Here is a 12187-nt window from a genome sequence, read left to right on the forward strand (position 1 = left end):
TCCATAAATTAGTAAACTGAGCCACAGGTTCGAAACTATTTCCAAGATTTTTGTATTTGTTAGAGAAATTAATAAAATTAATAGAGCTAGCATTCAACCCTTTCAGATCAGGCTGTTTTACTACGCACTTAGCAACAGTGCTCTTAACAGGAGTTTATAAAATAAAGACAAACTCTGAAGAGCACTTTGTCTATGAATAAACAACATTTTACAAATAACAAACATATCTGACTGGAGAGTATTTGCAAAGCCTGAGGATTTCAAGAGGGTCGGTGGTTTGGGGTTATTTGTTTGTTTTAAACCAGATTTACTTCACCCAGAAAAAACTTCAAGGAAATGCCACAATTACCAAAACAACACTCACATAGGATGTTGGCTCCTACAGAGCAGCTTGTTAGATCGTGTTAGAAGGTATTTTTCGTATGGCTAAGCGATGGAGATGGAAACCAATTACCCATTGTAGTCAAAGGAGCGCTCAAGGCAGCTCCTCTTCCTTAGGAACTCAAGCTATTTTTGCTCAAGAAAAATGCTATACAATCAAAACCGGAATGTGCTATAGATTATTTCCTTTAAAGCATCCATTTACAATACACTTTAAGTACATGTTCTGTTAAAAGTACGGGTAAATGAAATGACTTGCTAATCTCATAGAGTTTCCTCAAAGTCAAAGCTGATGTTTTTGGTACTTCATACTTACAGGGTAAGATTTTCTTGTGTATTATTCCATGACATGCTTTTTCTTATAACATGGTACTTTCTGAAAGTATTGCTGCCAAAAGTTTTGGAATAAAGACCTAAGAACAAACATGCACGTGCAGATTCCTATTACACACAACTAAGTTTTCCTTTCTTAAACATCAGGAATCATTCAGTATATCAGAGCATTAAATCAGCTTAACCTCCATACACGGGAAAGCTAGAATTAAAAGTAGCTGGAGCAAACTAAGCGACACATTTGTACTATTGGATCAGCTTAATTGTCTAACATTTTCATTATATTCATTAAAGGCTAAAATGGAGGTACATGAAAAAGATGCATGAAAACTGGAAATTTGACATGACAACACAGCAGCTTTAAGCTTCTGATTTACAGAGTTATTTGCACATTGAGCATATACAACAATACATTTACTTATGCTAGTCATTGGTCTTCCTACTCTTCAAGCCCCCTGAAAATCACTGGGCCCGCTAACTGTTTCCTGGATTAGCCTAATCTTTTGTACTTCTGATTTATGTGGTTTTATCTAGAGCACAAGATTGCCTTCTAAGACAGTTCTCTGGCCATTGGTCTGGCCTCAAAACCACCGCTAGGTTTGACTTAGCAACACATGGCACTCCAAATCTTCTCCAGGCAGAAGAAATTAGCAGGAGTGCATACGCTAAGTTCTTATGTTTTGGAATTCCCCTAGAACATTTGTATCACACTGAAGATTTGTACGACAGATCTTTCATCACAAATTGAGTGTTAGACAGGGAAGAAAAAAGATTTCCACTTGAAATACACCAAAGAATCTGACCAGGTAGGGGTTGAGAAGGAGTACGCAAGTATGCTTATTGTATTCCCAGGGAAGAAGTAGGAGCTGAACAAGAAAACCTGACAGGCAAAGTTATAATAAAAATAATTTTTGATTACTTCGGGATGATAGACAGTATTTTAAACATTCAAATCAGAAAGCATGCAATTACTTCAATAAATACAGCTCTCTCCTGTAAAAGTTTTATCTATTAATAAAGAAAGCCTACAGGGTCTATGTTAGGCACTGCAGCCATTTACATCTCTTTTCCCTTCTGGTACCTGTACTTGGCTAGTATGTGCAGGTTTGTTGATTTCTTTTGTTTTTAAAATGGACCTCTCTCTTTTTTTTTTCTTTTTTTTTTTTTTTTAAAAAAAAAATCCTACAACACTTTGTTTTGTAATTTGCTGAAGTACTTCATCCCTCCTTTGGGTTTTATTCAAGGTTAACAAGACCTCCTGGCTCCTCCTTTTCTCCTTTTATACTTTTAAAGCTATATTTACACAATTTGTTTCTTATCAGTCCCATGCTTACCAAAAGACTTTTTTTTCCAAATCAAACCTTGCAATGACTCTCTCGTTTTCTCTTCCACAGCTAGTAAGTTACTTCTTAATTACATGCTAACTTAAGCTAGCTTTAATTTTGTTTTACCTGTAACAGCCTGTTCCATACATGCAAGGAGTCCTCTTACGCTTGATCTGTTTGGAGCTTTCTGAAGCATCTACACTTCTGGTTGTATCAGAAATTTCAGTCTCATAATCCAGATCTGCATCAGGCTCATGAGTCCCCTCCTGGGCACCAAAATATTGGAAAGTCCTGCCCCAGAGAGTTTGTTGGCTTGTAGAACCAGTGATCTGTTCTTTGTTTTCTGATTCCTCAATTCTATTTTTTTTATTGGAGATCTGACATGTTGTTCTAGACTGTTTACTATGCAGCTGCCTATTATTTTTCTCCATAGTAATTCCAGGTTTTTTTTTTGTTTCAGTCTTGCCATTTCCTTCCATGTTTCCCATGGTACTCTCAAGAGGAAATCCAGATGCATTCTGTGGAACAAGGTTACATTTTGAACGACCTGAAAATTTACACTATGCAGAATTAAAAGCATTAAGGTAAACTCTGTCCCATGTTGTCATTCCAGTTTGCAAAATGATCTTCTCCACTTTTCATAGTCAAAAAAGCTGCTACACACAGCCGCCAAATGAAAGGCTTAAGTTAAAAACACACACACAATATACAGAAAAACTTATCCTAGAACTTCCATCCTCAGCTGTGGTTCCCTCACAACATACATGAATACCTCTCTTACCACCTCAATCTGTAAACAGACTCAGCATTTTAGTTTAAATTAACTCTAGGTTGAAAGTACTGCTCCTTAAAAATGAATGTGGGTTATGCACGTGAGGATATAGTAATCTAGAACACTCCTGTACGAGAATCAATTTTAATTAAGTGCCAAAATATATTGGAGATATATATACAGATTAATATTACTTTTTTGATGTGTATGAGAGATATATGTGAATCAATACATATACACCTTGAGCTTAATCCTTCCCCTAGGATATCTGAAATACTTAAGCTCATGACTTCAAAATAACAAAACTTGTCAGGCAAAGATATCAGTTTTGACAAATACTTCATTTTAAATTAAAAATATGTATATATAACACTGAAAGTAAGAGACACACTTGCTTCAAATAAAGAATAGGAGGAGAAATAACCAAGACAAAAACAATGTCCCAGTAACCAAGACATTATCTGGAAGCACACCTGTATTGAAGACTGAGCTACTTTGATACAGTACGGAACTATTCAAAGGTTTATCCTCTCTACAGTTCCTTCTGTGAAGTTCCAGCTCCAGTAAACTTATACATCATTTACACTGATGTGTTTGGCAGAGACTGAAAGTCAGCTGGTAGTTTTCTATTTGATCTTGTCTCTTTCAGTGCAAATCCGACAACATGTAAACCACAACTGAAGGCACTTATAAACAGCAATGTGATTAAGAAAATACAAATTCAGCATTAATATCAAATGTTCCTGACTGCAGTGTATTTAGTCAACTCAGGGACAAAGACAACTTTTATGAGTCTCCCAAGCTAAATGCTCAAATAACTGCAATTTAGGAAGCAAGCCTTCAGGTGCAAAACGACACTTTTTCTAACTTGCTGCTCCCACTAGTGACTTCTCAGTACTACATACTTTACTCTCCTTAAATATATAGAGGAACATGATTCAACACTATCAGAGTTCTTATGATGATTCATTAAAAAACTGTCTGTAATCATGGAAAAAACAAACTGCATTACTTGCACTCGTTATAACGTGTCTATGACTGCACTGCCATCTGGTGGATGGCTGGCACTGAGAGTTAGGATTCGTTTCACTTCTTGCCTTACAGCAAGTTTTCCCTCAATCAGCTGAAATGTGACAGCAGAAGAGTGATTTTGGTTTTGATAATGAAACTTAAATGTTTCGGTTTTCTATGATTTATTCGTGCAAGTAAAAGTAATAATTATTTCTCCTACAAAGCTCAGAAGGCAATTTCTTACACTATGCTTCAGATAAAAATTATTTATAAAATTTTGTAGCTTGCAAGTATGAAGCCATACTTATTTTCTCCTATTACATAAAACTATTAATTATACAGTCACTCACCTTATAATTTGACAGCGAAATGACAGCACTGCAGCTAGTACAAATGTTCATTGCCAACAGAGCTCACGATTCAGAACACTTTTTTCAGATTAAGAGATCCTGTTATATTAAAACTACCTTGACGGGTAAGCTCAAACTCTCCACAAGTAGATCATTTCATTAACCTCAAGATTAAAATAATAATAACAACAACAACACACCACAGGTGTTTCTGTCAGTGTCAGAGCTGATGAAGCATACAAACAAATAGCATTCTAACAGATCCTATAACAGATCCAGGCAATCCTAGAGCCAGAGGCTAGGAACTCCAGGTTGTTCACTTAAAACTCAGTTAAAGCCTTAGATTATTCTCACCAAAAGGTGTTTTGAGGATCATTATCAACGACAAACATCTTTTCATTATTAGCAGTGTACTATCAGTAAGTATGTAACTGCCCATAAACGCAGTTTTATTTGAAGACATACAGCCTCATTAACCAGTCAGTAGGACTGAAGTCTGTTTGCTCATGACCACAGACCATTCTGGATTTCAGATGACTTTCCTTCCTTTTTTGATTCCTGTTGAAATAGCATAAACACATTCTGCCACCTTTCTACAAAATTTATCAGTTGATGAGGCTTATATATTAATTTTCTGGCCATAAAACTTAACCAATTAGAATGGCACCACTCTGGGGAAAAAGTCCACAGCTGCGTTATATCAGTGTCACACCATCACCTACCCTGAAAAGGGTTATCCACAAAAAGAAACCAAAGTCCAAGCCACAATTAGCATGGCTAGTAGACCAGTACTTTGGCCCATGCCTCTCAGGCCGCCTGCTGTAATGCGGAAAGTCTGGGATTTCCATGGAACATGCACAGCCTAGATTCCAGGTCCCAAGACGGAAGTGCAGAAAAACACTTGTTACCAAGTCTCCGAAGGCATCCAGAATTCTTGCAACAGAGCTGTCCAATGAGCTGACATTTCAAAAACAACTGTTAAACAAAACAAATCACAAGCAGAACACACAATTAACATTGTAAACCCAACCTTACGCTATGACATTGAAACATTATTTACTGTTTAGTTCATTTTACTAGGCACAAAAGAGGCGATAAAAGCTAGAACACAAGTTCATACATGATTATGTCATTCATACGCAGCCTGGATTACTACAGTAAGGGCTGACATTTATTGGACTTATTTATGATCTGCTGTACAATGATGCTGCCCAATGTATCCCTTTTAGCACAGTGATGATGGATATACAACAGAAGCTTTAAGAAAAAAAATACTGTACAGAGCCAGTGGGATTATCGGACTTTCTGCAGGCCATTTTCACTCAGTAACAATAAAACCAACAAACAATGATAGCTTTGAAAACAGTTATTTTGCTGGATGAAATGCTGGCTGCCAGGGAAAAACAGAAGGGCTGTTTACTTGTGCATTTGTTAGGATTTTGACACCACCATTCCATCGCAGATGTATGATTCAAATGAAACAGGCTGCTAGTACACTCACAGCCTGTACAAGGCATCTACAGTCTAACTATAATATCTCCAGATATAAGTTTCAGAGTATTTTACCCTGGTTGGAAGAAGAGCCATTTGTTACCCTGGGACTTCAAACATACTTAGAGGCAGTTATTCATACAGAGACCAGAATTTAAGACTGTTTTGCAGTACTATGTTCAGCTCTAATATTGTTATGCCACAATGTTCATGTAGAAATAGCTACATGATTTTTGTATATTTCAGAGAACAAATTGCTGTAACATAATTATCATAAACTGAAATACACAACAGAAATTTATTCACTTTTCAGGAAAAAAGAATTTAGAAAACACCTCTGCTTCATTTTCAACGCATGCTTGCAAATATTTAAAAAATTAAGGACCCAACAGAAGTGTAGAATTATCATAGAATCATAGAATATTCCAAGTTGGAAGGGACCCATAAGGATCATCAAGTCCAACTCCTTGCACCGCGCAGGTCTACCCAAAAGTTTAGACCATGTGACTTAGTGCACGGTCCAAACGTTTCTTACATTCATACAGGCTGGGTGCAGTGACTACTTCACTGGGGAGCCTGTTCCAGTGTGCAACCACCCTCTCGGCATAAAATCTCCTCCTGATATCTAGTCTGAACTTCCCCTTAGCTTCACCCCGTTCCTGCGGGTCCTATCACTGGTGTTTATGGAGAACAGGTCACCCACCTCTCCACACCCCCTCGCTAGGAAGTTGTAGACCACAATGAGGTCCCCCCTCAGCCTCCTCTTCTCTAGGCTGAACAGTCCCAGTGACCTAAGCTGCTCTTCATACATCGTCCCCTCCAGGCCCTTCACTATCTTTGTCGCCCTCCTCTGGACACTGTCCAACAGTTGAATGTCCTTTTTGTACTGTGGTGCCCAGAACTGCACACAGTACTCCAGGTGAGGCCACAGCAGCGGAGAGTAGAGTGGGATGATCACTTCACTTGCCCTACTAGCGATGCCGTGCTTGGTGCACCCCAGGATATGGTTGGCCCTCCTGTCTGCCATGGCACACTGCAGGCTCATATTCAACTTGCTGTCAACCACGACACCCAGATTCCTATCTGTGGGGCTGCACCTGGGACAAGGCAACCCTGGACATACATACAGACTGGGCAACGAGACGCTGGAGTGCTCACCTTGAGTACAGTGTGCAGTTCTGGGCACCACAGTACAATTTTATAGATTTTTTTTAACAGGCTCTGTACTAATTTTCCTCACAGAATGACTGACAGAAATATGACCCTTGTGCACCTGCTGTAGTTAATTCATGAGGTCGACTCTAACCACTAAGCCCCTGGTCAGGTTATTTCTCCTGGTGGTAAGGAGCAATTGACCTTAAAACATTGAAGCCAGGTAGATGAGCCTATTCCCCAAGGTCTCTTGGTTCCACCCTTGTTAAGTGAAATCTGCCAGGTGTGGATCATTTGACCTTTGCTATATAGGAAGCCTGAGGCTTTGTGGGGAATTGCCTACCTGGGGGAGCTGGAGGCTTGGCTTGCCTAGGGGGTTGTTTCTCTTGTGGTGGAATGGACTCTGTGTTCCCCAGTAGGCTGCTTTTTCTTCATGCTTTCTGCTATCTCTGTGCAATAGTTTTAGAGACTCTATGAGCTACTGACATTGGTGGTGCCTTCTCAGCACAGCAAAACCCTGGTGCTACCACTTGACTGCAAAGCACTTTGGAAGTGACGCAAGTTCAGAAGCCAGCAGGTCAGTGTTCCTGGGTTCTACGGTGGTTTAATGTGCAGGAGTTTGAGTACTTCCTTCACCTTGTCTGTTTTCAGCAAAATTACTTGCATGGGTTCTAAGCTCCCTTCCCAGCCCTAAAAACAAAAAAAAAAAAACAACAGCAATCAGAAAAGAAACCAACCAACTACCTCAGAAGCTCAAGTGCATACACAGGTAAGCCTGACTCTGAAGAATGCTCTTCGGTATTGGTTAAGATTGAACAACAGACTCTGTGAAAAATGTGTCCTAATGTGAAATCAAGTTTTGCCTTGTGCTAAGTAGAAACGGGTTTGGATAGATACTGGTGGTGTGATCGTTCCATTCCCTAAGTGGAAATGGCGAGACTGTGCTGTTCAGAAAAGAAATGCTGCTTTCACCATCTGCAAGTCCAAAGCAGTAGGAAGAAAGTCTGTCATCTTCCCTATAGGCCCGGCTATCAGCTGTGGAGAAACTTTCTGAAGAGGTCCGCACCTGTAAAGAGAATGGAACTTGCTCCCCACCTGTAGAAACCATTGTCTCTGCTAGGAGGGTGAGCGTCCTCCTGGGAGAGGAAGATGACACAGTGGCTGCACAGGCTGTGCCAGCCTGTGGTTCTACCTACGTGATGACGGAAAGGTAAAAGAGAAAGGGATGAAAAATGGAGCTGGACACTAGAGGAACAGGGAGGAGGGTTGGAAGGAAAAAACTAAATGAGAAAAGGGGTCACCTGAGACAAGTGGTGCTCTAACTGGGAGTGGATGGTCCCTAGGTCTGGTCCCCAGAATTTTTTCACCAGGAACACATTTTGACAGAGCAGTCAACTGTTTCTTTAGCTTTGAGCATGGGGAAATGGCTTGAAAACAACCTGTTCCCATCACACCCAACTCTGCCTTCAGGCCCTGGGGGGACCTCCAAATATTGCATTTCCCTGTAATGGGTGGTCTGGGCAGCTCTTTCAGCTCTTTTTGCTTGGTAAGTCCGTGTGGGTAGAGGCATCTCTGGGAGTGGGTGTCATAACCCTTTTGTCGGGGTTTCAGTCTCAGACGAGCAGGTGCAGCATGCTGAGAAAACTTTTGCTTCACTGGAAAGCCCCTTCATGGTACTAGGCTCCCAGAAGAGAGGCAAGGGAACCAGTGCATTGCCATGCCGCACTCCCCAGGGGCCACCTTTGTGCGGTGGGGAGGGAGTGGGGGGGTGTTCACGGCTCTGCCCGTGCCTCGTCATGGTGGATCTGTCCCAGAGCAGGTCGCCTTGGCATAAGGAAGAAATTCTTTACTCTGAGGTACTGGGAGTTTCTCATTTTCTTTCTCCTCCAGCTCCTCCAGAAGCTGCTGCCACCCTTCCTCTCCTGTTGGAGGCGCCTGGCAGCTGGGGAAGTTCAGCCTGGTGCTTCTCCTCCTCCCTGAGAGTGGAGGGCCTTGCGCCTCCCCACTTGTTGGAAGCACGGCAGCTTTGCTTGACTCGCTGCAGAAAGCACTCACTCTCTATTTCCTGAGGTGCTGAACGTGAGGGAAGGTGTCCAGCATCAAAGTGAAATAAATTCCACTTTGCCTTGGCAGCCAGGTCACCTGGAGAATTCTGAACATGGGACATGAGGGAAGCCTGTAGTGGACCACTGCCCCAAGCCAGCAGCCCAGCATGGGATGCTGTGGCAGGCTCTTTGCCAATTATTCCAGTTTCATGGGCTTTTATGGGGTTATAAAGGAGTGCTGTATCTGTCATTGAGCTCTTTAGGCTGACTCCCCATGACTGTTAGAGTTCGTGGATGTACAGACCCTGCTTTCCCTAATTGTGGTGTCAAACACAGATCCTGACTATAGCTTTGGGCTGCACATCCAGTTCTCTGCTAAATCAGTATTTCCCCCTTGCAAGTTCACTTCAGTTAAGCTCAGATGAAAGTGAGGAGGTCAAATCAGAAATAGAGTCAGAAATATTTTGAGACCAAGCAGGGGTAAATTGGTTTGTGAATACAAATACGCAACTCCCTGCAAACAATGGTCTTTGGATCTGTTAATTGTTTAACATCAGATATTAAAATATGCCAAACAAAGAAATTATTCTTCACAGAGTTGATTTAGGAATTCAAATGACACAGCTTATTGCATCAATTTGGCATGTGAAAAAAAAAAAAAAAAGAAAAGAAAAGATAAAGCAAAAAGCAAACAAAAGCTAGAGAACAAAAGCAACAAACAGGTAAAAGTAAAGAAAAGGAATCTATGACAGATGATTTTATTTTGACAAGTTTCAGCTTTGCTCCTTACTTTTTATCTTCTTTCTGCTAGTGTGAAGAAACCATAGTGAGTTTACAGCTCACAGGAAGGCAGAGCTGAATGCCTCCCTTGCTATATATTTTTGGTAGTCGCGCATGTCTGGCTCATCTGCTTAGTGTGGGTATTTGACAGCCTTGGGGGGATCCTTAGTTTAATAGTTTGTTGTGGATCCTTGGGCAGTTAAGTATTTTTCACTGATTCAGGGATGCTTCCACACAGGGAGATGAGCCGTTTTCAAAATTAGGAAGAAGGGGCACTAGGAATGCCGGAGAAGAATGCAGCAGTGACTGAAGCAGTGACCTCAGACCAACAATGTTTGCAAAATAGAGGTAGGCTTTGCCCTGTATTGTCAGGGACTGGAGGCAGCAGGCATTTTTCAGGTAGCAGATGCCCTGGCCCCCTCCAGCTCCCTGGTCCCCCCCCCCCCCCCCCCCACAATGAAGCTTTCTAGTGTTACCTCTTGGAGTGTGGCACCTGATTCCCCACCACACCTGAGAATAAAGGACCATACTAGGGATGTAAAGCTGCAAGGCTCCACACCAAGTGCTTTTTCTGCAGTGTGGAGCAGCTTAGCCTTGCTATTGTTGCTGGGGTGTTACTTCCTTGGCCAAGGACCAGGCTCTGGAGGAGCAGCCTCCAGGTCATGAGGGTAGAAATGCCCACGGTGACTGAAATGATGATACAGGGAACAAAGCACATTGCAGCACTGTGCTGTGAGCTGAACAGTCTACCACTGAACAGGTATAGACCTGGAGGATGGGTGTCAGGAACCCTCTGTGTTGATTTAAGACAAAAGACACCCAGAGGTGTGTGTAAAAACACACTGCTATGGGTCAGAGAGAAGCAAGGAATCCCTTCTTTCTCTGTCTAACTTGTACCAGCTATTTAAGTTATTAAAACAGTGATTTTTTTTTTTTTTCTTTGGGTGCTGGAAACCTTTCTCAAATGTCTGTTGACACTCTTCAAATTTAAACTTATTGCTAGGCTTTCCTCACTGTTCTACCATGGACCTCTTAGAAATGGCCAACAGACTGCAATCTGAAAGGCTTCCTGCTCCATCTTGTAGAGGGACAGCATGATTTTTATGCTAGAGTTTGAGCCAGACGGGAAAATGTACTTGCATCCTGCTATTTAACATGACTGTACAATGGAACTAAGGAATTTGTCTGAAGCTTCACCTCTGAGTCGTTATTTAGGAAAACTCTTACTGCTGTGATTGTGAGAAAGTTATTCCCTGATTTTTCAAACCAATAAAAGGTTCACTTAATTATGTCCAGATTTAGCCTCACTGATGGCTCAAGCCGGGTTGCCTTGGGCTTAGTTTTTTTTTTGTTGTTGTTGTTGTTGTTGTTTTCCTCATAGGATGCAAATGCTTTGGAGATGTTCTTCTGTCAATAAAGCATTCTTGTCTTGAGCATTCTCACATTCCTCCTACACTTCAGAATTTTGCAGAGCATTGTTTTGAGTGACCATGACCTGACCAAAGCACTGTGCTGATCCACCTCCATTGTTCCTCCATGTGCCAGCCTTTGTGGTGCACGTGTGTGAGCAGAGGAAGGCAGATCCTGCTGCCTGCTTGTGGGAAAGTGTTCTTTTTTAAGTGAGGGTAAACACTGCCTAATTCAGCAAGAGATATTTTTACATTGGAAGCAAAGGAAAAGCAAGATAGGAAGCTTTCTTTTCTCCTGTCTTTTTGTTTGGAAGGCTACCATTTGGAAACTCAGGACATCTAAGCTGCACTCTGTAGAAAAGTGGGAGCAGCCAGGGGAGGAACCAGCTGCCCTGCTCCTAGAGCAGCCAGCTGTGGGGTGAGCGGATCTTCCCAGTGCACCAGGCCCATATCCATCTTTTCCAGCACTCACATCCAGTGCTGCTACTGAAACACCAGTGCTAGGTTGGTTGGTGGTGGGTTAGGGAGGTGGAGGTTTGGGTTGGAAGCAGCATACTGGGTTTAGGCAGGTAATGCAAGCAGGAGACAGCCACCCTCCTGTGCAGCAGCAGCATCCTGGGACTGGTCAGTGCTGGATCAGAAAGGAAAGAGTTCACATCACGTCCAAGGAGTGGAGCAGGTAGGACAATGTTCAGAGGGGTTGTAGAACTCCAGCGCTTCCTGTTTTCCTGTGGGCAGAACCTGTGATTGTCACATTATTCAGCTTCTCATCCTGGGAGGAAGACAGTATCAGGCTGAGCCGGGGCAGCAGGATGTTTATGTGACAGACTGAGTCAAGGTACTGCTTTTAATACTCTCCGGAGCAGAGTCATTGGGGGAAATGTATATTTTAGTTTATATTTGTGATTTTTTTTTTAAAGGGAGTCATAAACATCCAAAGTGCTTTGCAACCACCGTGCAGGCTGCACAGCTAGCTGCCAGCACCAAATGCTGTTCTTTCTAAAGCTACTACGCAAGAATTGTACAAGGTGCCATGAAGTATTTAATTTACTGAGAATTCACATGATTAGTGAAGTTCAGTTAAGAAGCTTTGCTTAATTACTACATCAGCTGTTAAACAGGTCGTTGTCTGCATCCA

At 41.8% G+C, this 12187-nt stretch overlaps 1 protein-coding gene across 1 annotated transcript in view; it reads right to left on the reverse strand.

Moving 5' to 3' along the window:
- Positions 1-12187, reverse strand: part of APLF (aprataxin and PNKP like factor) — a 42302-nt gene that overhangs the window by 13575 nt on the left and 16540 nt on the right. Inside the window, exons 2-3 of the mRNA XM_035320251.1 lie at positions 9960-9965; positions 2166-2557 (exon numbers count right to left, since the gene is read on the reverse strand). Coding sequence (XP_035176142.1) covers positions 2166-2557; positions 9960-9965 — 398 coding nt within the window. The remainder of the gene's footprint in view (positions 1-2165; positions 2558-9959; positions 9966-12187) is intronic.

The sequence above is a fragment of the Oxyura jamaicensis genome, chromosome 3 (genome assembly GCF_011077185.1).
Source record: "Oxyura jamaicensis isolate SHBP4307 breed ruddy duck chromosome 3, BPBGC_Ojam_1.0, whole genome shotgun sequence".
Taxonomy (NCBI): Eukaryota; Metazoa; Chordata; class Aves; order Anseriformes; family Anatidae; genus Oxyura; species Oxyura jamaicensis.